This window comes from Corapipo altera, unplaced genomic scaffold (genome assembly GCF_003945725.1).
Source record: "Corapipo altera isolate COAL_440 unplaced genomic scaffold, ASM394572v1 133, whole genome shotgun sequence".
Taxonomy (NCBI): Eukaryota; Metazoa; Chordata; class Aves; order Passeriformes; family Pipridae; genus Corapipo; species Corapipo altera.
Genome location: NW_020884939.1, coordinates 2412836 through 2429157, shown reverse-complemented (window position 1 = coordinate 2429157; position 16322 = coordinate 2412836). Strand labels below are relative to the sequence as shown.

General features: G+C 47.5%; 1 protein-coding gene across 1 annotated transcript in view; it reads left to right on the top strand.

Moving 5' to 3' along the window:
- The first annotated feature begins 7389 nt into the window (after nucleotides 1-7389).
- The window catches only part of SGPL1 (sphingosine-1-phosphate lyase 1), a 32221-nt gene continuing 23288 nt past the window's right edge, over nucleotides 7390-16322 (top strand). Inside the window, exon 1 of the mRNA XM_027661024.1 lies at nucleotides 7390-7513. Coding sequence (XP_027516825.1) covers nucleotides 7511-7513 — 3 coding nt within the window. The 5' untranslated portion in view covers nucleotides 7390-7510. The remainder of the gene's footprint in view (nucleotides 7514-16322) is intronic.

The following is a 16322-nucleotide window of genomic DNA, read 5'->3' as shown; positions in this document are numbered from 1 at the left end:
TAATTATTTAATCTACGTTGCCTTTTTCCTCTACGTGGGAGGTCTTGGTACTGTGCTGGGAAGTGGGGCCAATAGAATTTCTGGGAGTCGGACGCGGAGCTTGAGCGCTCTCTATTTTCTTTTTTAGTGGTTAACACTGGAGACTCAGCTCCCTCTATGGTCAAAAGAGGGGGAGACACCTTCCTGCAGGATGTCTTTTTTGTGCCATTTTTAGTTCATGTCCATCCTGTGTCCCACAGACTGGACATGGATGCTCTCGCAGAGTTGGATATTCTCCGTTTAGTCGTTGAAGTCTTGCCTCTTCCTAAAATTGTGGTCTAGATCCCACTTGAGGTGGTAAATCTCTCAAGTGTGTGAGTCTGGGCCTACACACCTGCTAAGGTGTGACTGGAGATGTGAAAGAGTTTGTAAATGAGTTTTGAACAATCAGAATCACACAATCGTTTAGGCTGGAAAAGACTCCCAAGATTGAGTCCAACCTGTGACCGATCCCCACCTTGTCAACCAGATCAGAGCACTGAGTGCAGAGGGATGTGGAGATGGGATTTTGGGTTTGCATCCCCGCCTGCTGGGCACACCTGGGTTTGGATGCTCCTTAGCAGAGCTGCGAGGTGTAACATGGGCAGCAGCTCCTCCTCTCTTGCTTTGGGAGCTTAAATTGAAACACTCAGAAGCTCAGTCACCTCTGAGCTGCTCTGCTGGGAGCAGCAGAGGGACACCTCCAAAGGCCACATGGCCTATTCATGGTCAGGAAAATCTTGCTGCTGAATCTTTTCCATCAGCTGCAGATCACACTGCTCTGATCCCAGGCACTTCAGGGAAGTGGCATAAATCCATGCTGTGGTTTCTGTGCCACACAGATAGCAAGAAGCATTATACAGTTGTCTCACCATGGGGCTGTGCAGAGTAGTTGGTTGTCAACAGAATTTGTCAGGGGGACCATAAGTGCTTCTGGCATGTCCATACACCAACACAGGGGTGGCAGCTGTGGCTGTGTTGTAGGACCAGGTCCCCTGTGAGGCTTGGAGATAGTAAACTGGTATGTGTGAGGACATGCAGAAGATGGTAGAATATGGTTTTACAAGATGGGGCTTAGCTGCATTCCAGGCACCCATCCTGCAATCAGCTTTCTCGGGGGGTTTCTCCCATGCTGAGGCTCAATTTACTGTGCAATATGGGATAGCCAATATTTTATTGCTCTGTTAGTGAATGTGTTTGTTGTCAGCATGCAAGAAAAAAGAAACAAAGACGGAAATTCTTTGGCATTTACGTGACATTGGAGAGGATTTGGGGTCTGTTTGGTAACAAGCAATCTTTGGTAACAAGCAAGGCTTTTAATTTCTGCTTGCTTGCTTGCTTGCTGTGCTGTGGGGTTTCTGTTTTGAAGGGAGAGGTTATTGCCTCCCTCTCCTGCCTCCAGAGTGGAGCTGGAAAGTTCTTCACTGACAAGCAGCTCTGAAGAAATCAGTGGGAAACCAATTGCAACACTGAAAGAGTTGAAATTGCAAACATCACTACAGCCACTACGAAGGGAGCACCACGAGGTACTTGTTGCAGTAATCCAAATCCTGTTGGAAAGGTGCCTCTGGCAGGGAGCAGTGCCTCTACCTAGTCCTTGGCAAGCAGGATTTTCTCTTGAGTTTGAACAGCTTCTGCTGGAAAGGTGTTAGGAGCTGTCTGGGTTGTGGTCTAAATGTTTGGTAACAGCTTGCATTGCTTTCCAACCTGGACTGAGCTGATGGAGTGGTAAGAAGCTTGTATCCAACTCTTTTAATATGTATTGGGCTAATGCAGTCCAACGGTAGAACCATTGCCATTACACTGGGAATTGTCATCTTCTTGATTTTACAAGTCTGGCTTAATTTTTAAAGTCTATTTTGCAACTGCCAAGAGCATCACCTGATGCAATAAAACAAACCCCAAACAACAAACCACCCCAATGTATTCTGGAGTGGTGCTAGTCTGCTGTTGCGATGGCTGACCAAAACCAGCACGCAGCAGGATGTGGTAATTCATGGAATTGCTCCAAACTGGGCTGGATCCCAGTGCTCAGGGTGGCGAAACACTGTCAAACTGTTTGTGCAGGCAGCAAAAAGAAACCTGCAAATGTGAGGATCTCATTCAAACCTCCTCTGAGGTGCCTTTGCATGTAGCATGTGCTCTGCAGCTAAACCAGAATCCAAAACACTTGATTCCCTAAGCTGTTTTAGGGTCATGGTCCTGGAAATCATCTCACAGGTGTCTTAACCCAGACCTCTGAACTCTTGCAGCTATAGAAGAAAGTCCAGGGCCAAAATCTGAGCTCTGCCAGCTCCTGGGTGCCTGTAACCTGCTCCCCAGTGAGACCTGAGAACTACCAAGTGAGCCAGGGGAGGAGTAGAACAGGGGATTTGTTAGGTTAGATTCCCAGGTGTCTTTTGGTTCTATGGATGTCTCAGGTCCCGTTGCCGCCTCAAAGGAGTGGCACTAAGAAAGTAATAAACAAACAACTCCCCTTCTTTGAGTGAGGACTCTGCCAGTTTGCTGCACCCAGAGCATCCTCAATGAAAAGGGCAGCAGTGTGGCACCTGAGGGCATCCGGGAATGCCAGGACCTGCGTCCCAGTAGCAACACGATGCTTACATTTGTTTGGTACCTCTCTGTGCATGTCTAGAGGGTTTCCTGGGGCAGTAGAGATGGCTCTTGATGGTGGAATCTCATGCACACAAATGCCCTGGGAAGACAGTGCTTACACTGGTGCAGCTTGGTCTGTCTTGTCCTTTTATGTCACTGGTCTTTAATAAATCCAGTGACTTTGGAAAGAAATGTGTGTTTTGAGCACGGCAATTGTCAGACCTGTAGAGATCACAGGGGTGTGAAAGCAGACGTGGAACCTGCACAGGAACAAGGGCAGACTCCCAGAGCAATAGTGTTAATGGGAGGGACAGGCTGGGGGGACCAGAGGGTGGCACTGGAACAGATCTGGAATGCTGCAAGGAGGTGTCACCTCCCAGCTGGCCCTTAAGCACCTCCTGTGGGTGCTAACTGGGACAAGATGGAGCTCAGGGTCCTTTGAGCAGGACTGTTCCCTGGAAAGGAAAGCTTGAAGTGTTCTGGCCATAAACATTGTCAGAAATGTCTGGTGTGGGGTCAGCACGGACAGGAAGCCCTCAGGATGCCCAGGAAATGTCAGTGTTGCAATCTGCTCCTCAGCATCCTGGGTGGTTCAAGGAGCTGAAAGCTTCCTGTTTTCAGCTCGTGGTAGATGGTGTCTAACGCAAACAGCTCTTATTTTTTTTTGAAAGGCAACGAGTTCTTCTGGGGAGCTACACATGAGGCTGTAAAACTGGACAGGAAGGAGGAAAAATAATCCCCTGCATCTGTTTTTCTTCTAGAGAACTTCCATTTTTTTTTGACTGCTTTGCCATTTTACAGTCTTGGGCTGCAGTTATTAAGCTAAGTCACTTCTGAAGTTTCTAGGAGGAAAATGTTAAACATGTATTATGCTGTGTCCTTTAACTTCTGTAGAGTTTATATAAAACCAGATCTCTGTAGTTCTTTAATACATACACAAGATGCACAACATAAATATTTATTTTTGAGGGCTCATATTTCAGCACTTTGAGTAGCTTCTGTCCTGAACAACTTGGAAACAAGAAAAGAAATCAGATTCCTTTTAATTCCCTCAATTTCAGGGCAATTTTCTGTAAGACAAGAACTTCTGCTGCCTGCCAAGTAGGAATAGTGTACAGTTGTTTCAGGAGCTGAGCCCCTATGTGCACAATATAAAGTTGCATGGATAAGATTGCAGGAGAGAACTTGCTCATGTAGAAAACAGCTACTGTTTTTGAGCTGTTTAGTTACAAATCAAATCAACTGGAAAATTTTGGGCTAACCAAGCATAATGTTTCTTTATGTAAACCCATGTTTGGCTTTCATTGTGAGGGCCCTTTAGAGGTCATTTGGTTTTATTTGAAAGTCTGTTCCTCTGATTGCTGTGAGTTTTCTTCTAGTCCTCCTCCCTCAAAGGTCTGTTCCTGTGCTTAATTTTATGTCCTGTAAATTTTGATTAAGCTGGTGCTGTACTTTGAGACAAGGCTCAGAGTGTCTGCTCAAGACCAGATTTGCCTCTGAGGCAACCCAGGGTTGTAAACAGCCTAAATCCACACTGTCCTTACAAGAGCATCTCACAGTCGAGTTACAAGTGTCCTGTGTCATAGGTACGTGAGTGGTTGCCTCTGATTTATCACATCTGATCTTGGCAAAATCAGGTTTAGGTTTGTGCCCCCCTTCCAACCCAGGGTATTCTACGATTCTATGCCCAATGGGTGCATGATTTGGCATCCCACACGGTGGGTTGTGCCCCAGCAGTCACTCAGCTGATCTGCCTGGGTTTGCAATGCCATGGCCACCTGCCTGATGTGAGCCACGGAGTGGTGGAAGGGAAAGGGAGAAGAAAATGTCCTCCTTTACCATCAAATCTCTCTTGGCCTCTGCTCCCTCCAGACTTGCACAGAACCACACTAACGAAACTAAATGACAGAAGCAGTTGACTTGGGCTGTGTTAACATCATGGATGTTTGGATGGAAAATATAGGCCTTGATCCTCGCGAATCACTTGTGGGAAACACTAAACTTACTTAGTTTTGCTGCTGCTCCTTTTTGTCCCTAGATAGCAGTCAGATTATTTTCTGAAATTGATTCAGTAATTATGTCCCCAGGTTTTGGAGATTAACTGCTCGACTGACGAATTTCTTAGTCTGATCTGCACCACACCAGTTATGGATGCTTTTGAGGATTTTTCAGTGTGATGTAGCCTGTAGTTTCCAGGGTCATCCTTCTTGCCTGTCTTGAAAATCAGGACAGTGTTTGCCAGCTTCCAGTCAGCTGGGACCTCTCCAGATTCCCAAAACAGCTCAAAAATCAAGAGAGGCCTTGTGATGACATCAGCCAGCTCCTTAAGTACTCTCGGATGAAAACATGTTTTGAGGAGGGTGGCTCTGGCTTTTGAGGCTTGTAGGCTGTTATTGCTCTCACGCCTCAAACCCTCTTGCAATTCTCAGCCTAACTGGGTTCTGGGCCAACCTGCACTCATTTGTTCTCATGCCACCATTGTCCTCTCACTCAAATGGCTCCTCTCCCCCCCCTGGTGTGGCTCTTCCTCTCCCACCCACATATTTACACCAAGATATTCCTTTCTACCTGTGTTTTTAGCCATATTAAACAAACCAAGCTCTCTGTTTCCCGGTATTATGTGAAGGTGGACGTGAAGATTAGCAAAGCTTGCAATGATGCATCCAAAGAGGCTCTTTTCAGGGTTGAAGGAACAAACAAGTTTTCCTCTTACCCTCTAGAGAGCAAGTTGTTACTTAGACATAAATGTGTTTTTAAAGGATGTTTCCCAAACAGCAACATTTTTCTGGAAGACTGGGGTCCTCGGTGTTTGCAGAGGTTTTTATAATCAGAAAACACAGCTCTTTTGGGATTGTCTTGAAGAGATGTTTTCTGTCTTGGCAAACACGCAGGAAGAAGACCTACGATGTGAGACTGATAGCGGGTTACTAACAGATCTGTTTGTTCCCTTTTCTGCTAAAAAGAACATGTGATATCTAGGAATACTTCTAAAAACAACCCCACGAGGGCAGTTTGCTTGAGATAAAAGTTCTGTCTGGAGACTTTTATCTCAAGATAAAAGAAGATGGTGAGATGCCATCTTCTGTGAGGAGACAGCTTGGATGGCACAGTGACAGCAAACAGTTACTGCTTGTAACACAGCAAACTACGGGTGCCAAGAGCTGATGCTTGTCTGTCTGCTTCAAACCAGGGTAAAAACAAAAGTGAGGGAGGTTAAGAGGAAAATTTTTAAATGCCACACCTGAACGTGTGCAAAAGAATGCACAGACTCATAAATTCTAAAGCCAGGATGTGTTCTGTAGATTAACCAGAAATACTCAATTTTAGTTTTAATGAACCTAATGTCTTAATATGGGCACTTGCTCCTGTTGCCACTTCCCAGGAGATGGGCAGTTGCTCCGGGTAGTGTGTCAGGCGAGTGGCAGGGGCAGCACCCCATAACACAGTGAGCTGCAGTTGCTGTGTGTGTTAACTTTTGGGAAATGAGCCAAATGCTGCTGAGGTATTTGTTGAGTTCACACTTACTGGACAATGCTCTTAATAACGTGCTTTGACTTTTAGTCAGCCCTGAAGTGCTCAGGCAGTTCTACTAGATGATGGTGTAGGTTCCTTTCTAGCTCTAACTATTCTGCAACGCAATTGCTTCAAAATGTTCCTTTCCACCACTAAAATGCCCTTTGGATATTTGTCAGGTGGTGTTTGCCCTGGGTGTCTGGAAATCACTGTGCTAGTAGGCAGCTGGTCCCAAACAATATTTCGCTTACTGTGTTTGAAACCCGGCACCCAGCCTTTGTCTCATGGGGTCCCACCTGATCCACCCAGAGCAGAGTGGATTTTAATCCACAGATTAACAGACTGGAGTTTAACGCTATATCAACTAGCAACTCCTGCCTTATATTTTGCACAGAACAAAAACTCTCCTCAAAAAAAATTAGAGAATGATTTGGGTTGGAAGGGACCTTAACAATTATCCCATTTCACGCCCTGCCGTGGGCAGGGACACCTTCCACTAGCCCAGGTTGCTCCAAGCCCCGTCCAACCTGGCCTTGGACACTTCCAGGGATGGGGCAGCCACAGCTTCTCTGGGCACCCTGTGCCAGGGCCTCCCCACCCTCACAGGGAAGGATTCCTTCCCAATACCCCATCTATCCCTGCTCTCAGGCAGTGGGAAGCCATTCTTCCTTGTCCTGTCCCTCCATCGGTTGTCCCAAGTCCCTCTCCAGCTCTCCTGGAGCCCTTTAGGCCCTGGGAGGGGCTCTCAGGTCTCCCTGGATCCTTCCCTTCTCCGGGTGAACACCTCCAGCTCTCCCAGCCCGGCTCCAGAGCAGAGGGGCTCCAGCCCTTGGAGCTTTATGTCCCTTTAGGAACACTGCGAATCCAACAAATGCATCTTAAAAACAGTTATGTAGATTAAGAACAACTGGGCGCTGGAATAGTCCTGGGATTAAACTGTGTCATCATCAGCTTCAGCTGATCTTGCGCCGACCAAGTATTCCTTATGCACAGCGTGTCAGCGCGGGGCTCTGGAAGCGAGGGGTCCTCCTTATGTTTAGCACTCAGCCAGGGATAATTGAGTGCTCACAATTATCCTCACAAACCGGGGCGGGCTCACAAACTGCTGTTTGTTTGTTTTGTGAGGGGTGTATTTTAACAATAACAACCCCCCTCCCCCGGCATTTATAACATTTTATAACAATTTAACCCCCTCCCCTCCTTTAACGTGAGGGGAGCGCCTTTCCCGCCGCTCCTCCCTGAGGGCGGGAGCGCCCGGCAGGGGGCGGTAACCGCGGGGCGGAGCGGCCGCGCCGGGACCCGGGAGGAGGAGGAGGAGGAAGGAGGGAGGAAGGAAGGAAAGAGGGAAGGAAAGAAGGAGGCGGCGGCAGCAGCAGCAGGAGCGATGGTGAGCGGGGAGTGCGCGGGGAGAGAGACACAGGGGTGTCCCGGCGCGGCCTGCGAGGCTGCGAGGCCGGGGCCTTGTCCGGCGCGGTGGCGTGGGGGCGTCCCGGTCGGGCCTCGGCGAGGCCCGTGCCCTTCCTCTAAACCTGGATGTGTCCCTCTTATCCGTGCACTGCTTCCCTTATATCCCACAGGTATCTGGTTTCAGGGCGGGGGCTGTTAGAAAGGGCGTTTTCGCCCGTCTCTGTGTATTCTTTGCACCCAGCTGGGGTAGAAATCGTGTTTTCCTCTGAGATTTTGGCGAAGACGCCTGTCTGGCTGATAGACGTCCTGTTTGCTTATTGATTATAATTTTTTTTAGAGGCCCTGTTTGCTTGTTGACTCCTATTTTTTAGAGACTCTGTTTGCTTATTGACTATCTTTTTTTTTAGCTAGAAGCAAACTTCACGATTGCTTGGAATACAGCCGGCTCCGGCATGTACCTTCCAATTCCTCAAACCTGGAAAGGGCGCTAGGTTGTTTGTTTTTTTTTTTTAATCCATCAGGAGGGTACTTTAAAATCACAGCTGCTGCCGAGCGATAGATGAAACAGCGTTATCTGTGTCCTGCTGCTTTCTCCCACTCGGTCATGGTCGCTCCATTCCCAAACACTCAAGTGCTGCTGCTTCTTCCCACTCTGGCGTGGAGCTGTGCCTGGCACAGCACGGCTTGTGTTGGGCTTGGTTTCAGCTGCCGAAATTTGGAACTGGGTAAATGCTGCGCGTCTTGTGCACGGGGTGGTCCAGACTGGCCTGGGGCTGCTGGAGCCGTGCTGTGTGGTCAGGCTGTTCTCCTTAGTCCCTCTGTGCCAAGGCTTTGCAAGGAAAGCTGCTACTTATTGCAACTGGAAGACCTGCTCAGGTCTGCTCTTTTATTCATTAGATTGGACAGTAGCTATTGCACGGGATTCCTGGTTTCTGGAAAGCTAGGGAAGTTGGCTTTCTACTCAGGAGCTGAGCGTTTCTCTGGAGAGACACTAACACATAACCCCTCTGCGATCCTTCCCACAACCTTAGCAAAACAGAGCATGAGGCACTGGAAATCTGACTTAGGTGGAGAAAAATGTTGCTTCTCCCACGTGTTGCTCACTTCCAGCCCTCTTGGAGTTTCCCACCCTCTTACTCCCCTCAGAATTCCTGGCTGAACTGCTGACCTGAGCAGGGGGGAGGGTCTGCTGAGGTGGCTGACGCCTTGCTCCCTGCCCTGGATTTCTCCAGCGCCGTTTGGTGGTGTGGAGATAACCCCAATCACAGCGTGTGTTGTGTGTGGTTTGCCTGCCGTGGCAGCGATCACAGCCTTGCTGTGGCTCCTGTGGTAAAAGGGATTCAGTAGAGCCCCTTTCTGTGTAAGGAGTTTGAGGTGCTGCTCGTTTTTTCTTCCAAGCACACGATTCTGGCAATATAAAGGTGTAGCTTCCATCTGATCTCCTCCTGCACCGTCTGCTCCCACCACAGACCCCTGGCATGCACTGGGGGTTGTCTCAGAAGGCCTGATCTGTTCACACACTGTTTTTGGAAATGGAATGATGTGGTTTTTATCTAGAACTGCTGAGAAGGACTTGGGGGTGCTGGTGGGCAAGAGCTGGACATGCCCCAGCTGTGTGTGCTGGCACCCAGAACCCCACTGCCCTGGGCTGATTCCACTGCAGGGGCAGCAGGGCAGGAGGGGATTCTGCCCCTCTGCCCCTCAGGTGAGACACCCATCCCCCTGCAGAGCTGCCTCCATTCCTGGGGAACAGCACAGCAAGGACATGGAGCTGCTGGAGCCAGTCCAGAGGAGGCCCCAAGATGATCAGAGGGCTGGAGCAGCTCTGCTGGGAAGAAAGGCTGGGAGAGTTGGGATTGTTCACTCTGGAGAAGAGAAGCTTCAGGGTGACCTAATTGTGGCCTTCCAGGACCTGAAGGGGCTGACAAGAAAGATGGAGGGACACTATTTCCAAGGGCCTGGAGTGACAGGACAAGGGGGAATGGCTTCCCACTGACAGAGGGCAGGGTTAGATGGGATATTGGGACAGAATTCTTGGCTGTGAGGGTGGGGAGGCCCTGGCACAGGTTGCCCAGAGAAGCTGTGGCTGCCCCTGGATCCCTGGAAGTGTCCAAGGCCAGGCTGGATGGGGCTTGGAGCAACCTGGGCTAGTGGGAGGTGTCCCTGCCCATGGCAGGGGTGGAATGGGATGAGCTTTAAGGTCCTTTCCAACCCAAACCATTCTGTGATTCTACAATTCTATTGCTCCCATTCCTTGCATCCCAGGCAGTCCAAGACATTCCCTTTCACATAGCAGCAGACCCTCCTGGGTGTTTAGTACTGAAATCTTTGTATGCTGACCAATGGCTATGGCCTGTACTGGTTGGGGTGCTGAGAGGGGCTTTGAAGTATGTCTTAGTCCTGTCCTTAGAGCGTGGTGTGGACTGAGGTTTAGGATTCTTGATCCAGTAGCAGGTGTGCTGGTCTCTTTGCCGTGGTCATTGTGATACAGTAATTGTTTCTCAAGGAAGATTTGTGTTTCCTAGAAATTCGCTTGGAATCCTTTGTGTTCCGAGCGTTTCCTTTGCCTCTCTCTCGTCGAGATCCACCTGTGCCACGTGAGGAAGGGCATGGGATGAGGTATCACGGGGTCAAAAGGTTCTGCGTGTTTGGTGTTGATGAGATAATTTTTGAGGATGGTGCCCTGTGGACAGACTTGCCCAAGAGCAGGGCCCTTAACGTATAATAGCAGCATTCAGTTTGTGCTGATACTGGGGGCTTTGTCAGAGGCTTGCATAACCCTGCTGGGAAGCTGTGCCAGGGCTTGGTGCTGCCTTTGTTCGTGGATGCCCGTCTTCAGAACAATTGCCATGCCATGCTCTGCTTCCAGACAGCTCCCACCAAGGCTTTATCCTCTAACACTGCGTGTGCCCCTGTGTGGCACTGTGCTACTCGCAAAATGTTTCCAATAAACACCCATTTCTGTTCTCCAGAAGTGATCCACAGCTGAGAGGATGCCAAGTGGAGGGATGAAATATGTCCAGATGAGTCCCAGCACGCAGGGAACCAGGCTCTTCTTTTATCCTCATTATCACAGGTGCAGTGAGAGGATGTTCCCTTGCACGTTCTTGGACCTGGTGGCCCACAGAGATCCACGATGGGTTTGTGTATGGCACTGACTGTGTGAATCCCTGTCTCTTGTGAGATCTGCTCTGCCTCCAGCGTGCCCAGATGTTTGCAGAAACTTATATAAATTGATTTGTTGTAGTGAGCAAAGAACACACACACAACACCACCTTGTGCATCTTTTGCGTTAAAGGAAATTTGAACTGGCACCTGATTTTGGAGTCCTTTGGATTACAGTTATTACTGTAAAACTGTCCATTTTTTGAGCTTCAAATCAGCCTCGCTCCATCTTGTTTTGATAGCTTTACATTCCTTCCCTGCAGTGGAAGCTGGAATGCTGCTGCTCTTACTCTGAGCTGCTGCCTTGTTTGTTTATGTGCTGAAGCTATAATTAGCCATTGTTTAGCCACTCCTCTTGAAATCTCAGGGCTGGTGAGATAGTATATACATACCTTCATTTTGCTGACACCGTACATGGCAAAAAAACCACCCAAAATTGCTGTTGTTCTGGAAAAAGTTTCAGTATGGTAGTGGTGGAAATAAATGCAACACAGACAAAACTGGTGGTATTGGGGAGCTGTGGTAAGACATTAGCACCTCCTGAATATGTTTTTCTTTCACTTAGTTCAGCCTGTACGACTGAAAGTTCCTGATTTTTGATTCCTGAGACCTGTGTCGTGTGCCCACATCCTTTGGTGACGGCAGCAGGGGGGGGGGGGGGGGGAGGCAGCACGTGGTCCAAACCTCGAGCTGTAATTAGGAGCTGACTAACAAATATTCTCTGCCTGGTGCTTGTGTAAAGATGTTTGTCACGCTGGGGGTGGCAGGGAGGGAGGAGCAGAGTCATTACCGGGGTGCGAATCAAAACACTGCAGGCACACGCAGCACCTGGGGTGGCAGTTGCTCAATCCCATTCCCTGGCTCTCCTGTAGGAAGCTGCCAGGCTGGTGGCTGTGAGTCCAGTCCTTCCCTGCGGCCAGCCCAGTTACACCGTGTAGTTACACCAGTCTGACGTGCCTTTTGTGGCCAGAGCACGTGCAGGCAGCAAGGTGTCAGCTCGGGCAAGGCTAATGGAGCTCTTCCTTCTACTTAGAAGCAGAATAAATAAGTGAAGCTGCTGTGTCGTTGCTGGCTCTGTGCAGTTTGTTTCCAGTCAGGAAGCTTCTCCTTGGAAAAACTTGTTGTATTGGAGCAGAGGCTTTAATTACAGTGGCAGTACCAGTATTCCATGTGTTCCCATCCTCAGGGTTGACCTGGCTGGTGCTGTCTCTGAGCCATCTCTCTTGGCCTTGATTTACTACGTACTGAGTAGTGTGACATGTCACCTTCTTCCTTGGCTCTGGTGATGTGAGGGAAGACAGGTGGCAAACACAAACATTAAGGTCTGGCATGGGGAGGTGTTCAGAGTGTCCCTGGTTTGGGAATATGTGTGGATTCAGGTGAAAGCTGTGAATGTGCTGTAAACTGACAGACAGTAGGTTTAGACTGGATATTGGAAAGGAATTTTTCCCTGTGAGGGTGGTGAGGCCCTGGCACAGGTTGCCCAGAGAAGCTGTGGCTGCCCCATCCCTGGAAGTGTCCAAGGCCAGGTTGGATGGGGCTTGGAGCAACCTGGGCTAGTGGAAGGTGTCCCTGCCCATGGCAGGGGTGGAATGAGATGGGCTCTAAGGTCCCTTCCAACCCAAACCATTCTATGATATTAGCAGTTCCTACTTGCACAGTCAGCCTGAGACTCATGATATTGCATAAAATAAAGTTGCCTTTAAAAGCTACTTCTATTCTGTGGCCCACGTTAAATGCTCTTCTGGTGAAAGGAAGATTGAGCTGATAAAACCTTTCTTCCTGCTCTTGCCACAGGTAAACTTAGACAGTGCTTCCACTTTACAGTGTCAGAAACAGGAGGCACTTGTAACAAAACTCTGGGGTCCTCCAGTTTATTGCCTTTCTGTTTCTCTCTCTCTCTTTCTTTTTTTCTTTTTTTTTTTTTAAGCTTATTCGAGTCCTAAAACTCGCAGCCAAGGAAATGCTGTTCTGGCAAAACTGCAAAATGTGCTCTCATTAGCTTTGGCATCTCCCCCCTCCCTCTCTTTTCTGTCATCTGGGACAGAAGAGCATTACTGCAGTTAATTTGTCCTCTTTTGTGGTGGCATAAGGGCTATCCCTGGAACCAGCTCAGCAAGCTAATGGCTTTTAGAAATAAAGTACTAAGGATGTATTCCTAATCTGTGCAGCTAAAAATTCAATATGTAAACTGCTTGGGTTGCTAAGTGCATTAATATCAATACAAATGAACACTGCAAGTCCTAATGATAGCAGTTAGTATTTTATCTGATACCTGGCTCTGTCCTACTGCTCTCAGAATTAAAAACAAATCCTCCAGTGCAGATTTTTTTCCCCCCAGCATTTTAGTGTGCTCACAAGTTGGGTTTTTAAACTGCTTCTGAAATAATCCTGTATCTTGTGAAGCTTTTGAGGGGGGAAGGTTCTGCTATGGAAATAAAACCAGCTTATCTACTCTCCTATAATGGAAAGGGAAACTTATATTTTTTGATGCCTTCACAAATAAGCAGGTTATTGCCTTACATTAAATGCTGTCCTCTAGGCAGCTTTAAAATCAGGTCAGCTTGTTTTCTTTAGGCCAGCTGAGGAAGCAGTAGTAGTTTTTCACTCTGTTATGAGCAGCACCTCCAAGGCTGCAGGGGAAGGGATTCCAGTGGCTGGGCTAAACAGAGGCTGTTTATCCCCCCTGCCTCCTCCCTCTGGAATGAGGAAGTGTTTTGGGACTGAAATCCTATAGAATCCCAGAATGAGTTGGGTTGTAGGGACCTTAAAGCTCATCCAGTGCCACCCCCTGCCATGGGCAGGGACACCTTCCACTAGCCCAGGTTGCTCCAAGCCCCATCCAACCTGGCCTTGGACACTTCCAGGGATCCAGGGGCAGCCACAGCTTCTCTGGGCAACCTGTGCCAGGGCCTCCCCACCCTCCCAGGGAACAATTCCTTCCCAATATCCCATCTAACCCTGCCCTCTGTCAGTGGGAAGCCATTCCCCCTTGTCCTGTCACTCTTGCCTGTGTAAAAAGTCTCTCCCTCTTTTTTCTAAGCCTCTTTAACCCAGCATGTTCCTGGATGTAATAAAAACATTTGAGTGCAACCTTCTGAATGCCCTCTGGTTTCTCTAGGATTAAGTTAAATTAATTGAGAAAGTAGAGGTCTCTTGTACCTTGCTGGTACTTTGGGGCAAAGAAGCACTTGGGAAAAAACTGAGTTTGTAGTTAGCTGGGGATCTGGGGAGTTGTATTTCATCGCTAACTTGCCTTCCATGCCAATTTTCACTGGGTTTTTTAATCCCTGTTTTTAATATCCTCCTAAATTGATCAATCTCATCCTTCAAACTCTTGTGAGTATGAAATGACTGAAGAAGGAAATTGAGAAATACAGAGAAAATTACCTGGTCAAACTGTATTATTTAGGGATTGATTTCAGATTATTTTTTTTTTTAAAGCAAGAAAGAGAAAGAAATTCTCCAGTGGCTTGGAATTAACATAATTCAATTCTTCTCTTATTTGTTCAAAAACTTGGAAGTACCTTTGAGCTACCATATATCAGTGCTCAGGGGTTTCAGTGGGGATTGTGTGATCTGACAACAAAATATGCTGTCAGCTGGGATCTTGTGCCCAGAACTTTCTCCAAGAGCCACATCAATCTCGTGCCGGATTTATTTCTTTTAACGTGGCCATTGACTGAAGTGACTTCTGTCTCGAAGGTCATGTTCCATTCTGACTTGAGGGCTTCTAGCTCACGGTATCCTCCATATTCAGGATAAAAAAATAGCACAGCCCACTTTATATTTGATGCCACAGCATTTTCTTGCCATCAGCTGAGCACAGCTCTTGAGGCACTAGTAAATTCGTGGCTCCATTTCCATCCTTTAAGTGCAGTTCCAGAACTGAATGATATCCTGGCATCTAGCTCCCAGGCAATGAACCAAAGTCACTTTTGCTGGCTAAACACTCTTTTTCCAGGGATTTGCCAGAGAAGATTGTTGCAAACTCGCTGAAACATAAGTACAGCCCAACTTAAGATAGCTGGAAAAGGTGGCTCTTCCCTTAACTTCTGGGGTTAAATCAGCTTTGTGGTGAGCGGATTGGAGGACTGGGCATTAGCTGGGACGTTGCCTAATTGCAGTGGTTGGTGTGGCTGCCTTGTTTTGGAGGCTGAAGTGCCTGGTGTGTTTTTAAATTGCCCGTTGCCAAGTGAATAGGTGCTAATTTGCCTCCTCGCAGCTGAGTGCTGCCTGGTTTTGCCGAATTCTGCCTGTGTCCCTTCAGCCCGTGCTAAGACGTGGGTGAAATTATTCCTTTGTGATGGGGAAATGCTGTTATTCTGCTGGAGTTTATGGTTGGGTTGCCTAAATTCTTTTAAACTCTGTCACGTTATTTGCATTTTATTGCTTTTCCAAAGTAGTGAGTATTAATTAGTGTTGTTTTTTGGTAAGGAATCCTGCCTTCCTCCTTTGATTATTTGGAAAAACGTGACTCCTTTTAGGCTGTTAGTAGCCTCTCCAATTGTTTTGGAATGACACGTTACCCCCTAAAAAAAACCCCAGTTAAATGCTGCCTCTGTTGTTGGCTTGATCCAGAAGTGAGATCTGAAAAAGGTCCTGAGAAGGAAAGTTTTAGCAGTTTTTAATTTAGTGGATTCTTTATATTCACCTTTGCAAAAGGCTCTAATCCCACCCAGAGTCCAACAGCACAGCTCTCAAGGATCGATCTGTTCCTTCCAAAGTTTAGTAACAAATCTTTGGAAAGGTCCCGTGTACTCTCCCTGTTGTTGGGACAGTGAAGCTTTGTAGTGCTGGAAATCTCCCCAGGAAAACTGGGCAAAGCTAGTCTTCATGGCTGGTTAAAAGAGAAGGAGGATTTGGAAGAGGGCTCTGAGGTCAGCTGATAAAGCTTTAAAAACTAAGTAAAATGCACAAACTTTCATTTGTAGCATGCAACACTTCCCCCCCCCAAAATTGTCATTATTAGTCATAGCTCCAAACAAAGTGTGGGTTCTTCTTTATTCTTATCTCTGGAAGCCTTTTTCCAGGGAATTGGATGGAAGACTGCTGTTTAGATCCCTTTCCCCTTGTGCACACCTAATTTTCTTCACCCTGTTCTGATGCTCTTGAAGAGCATCTGGTTTGAAGGTATTGATGATGCACTTGGGTTTAATCCTGGTGGTAATTCCTGTTTTGACGATGGAATTGTTGTTGCATCACTGTTTTGTGGGGTTTATTTTGGTGGAAGAGTGTTTGGTGTTTCTCACTTCTGTGCAAGTACTAATTAGACTCTAAACTTAAGGAATTGCTGAGTGTTTGCATCTTCCTTAAAAATCCAGCCCTAGGTACTTAACAGACCTGTTTTGGTGGTGCCTTCACTCAGCACCTGATAATTCCTTGGCAATAAATATTAACACAGTTGCTTCTCTTGGGCCATGGTAAGATCTGGTGGTTCTTGGCACTGTGCAGAGAACCATGTTTTACTCATCTGCTCTTGGCACTTCTCTCTCAATGTTTGAAGTCTCTCAAGGTGTGTATTTTTATCAGTGACTCTTAACTGGAGCTGGCTGAAAACTATCTCCTGTTTGCAGGAATTAAGGAGAGCATTGGGTCTGCACGCTGGAAAGCACCTTTTTAAT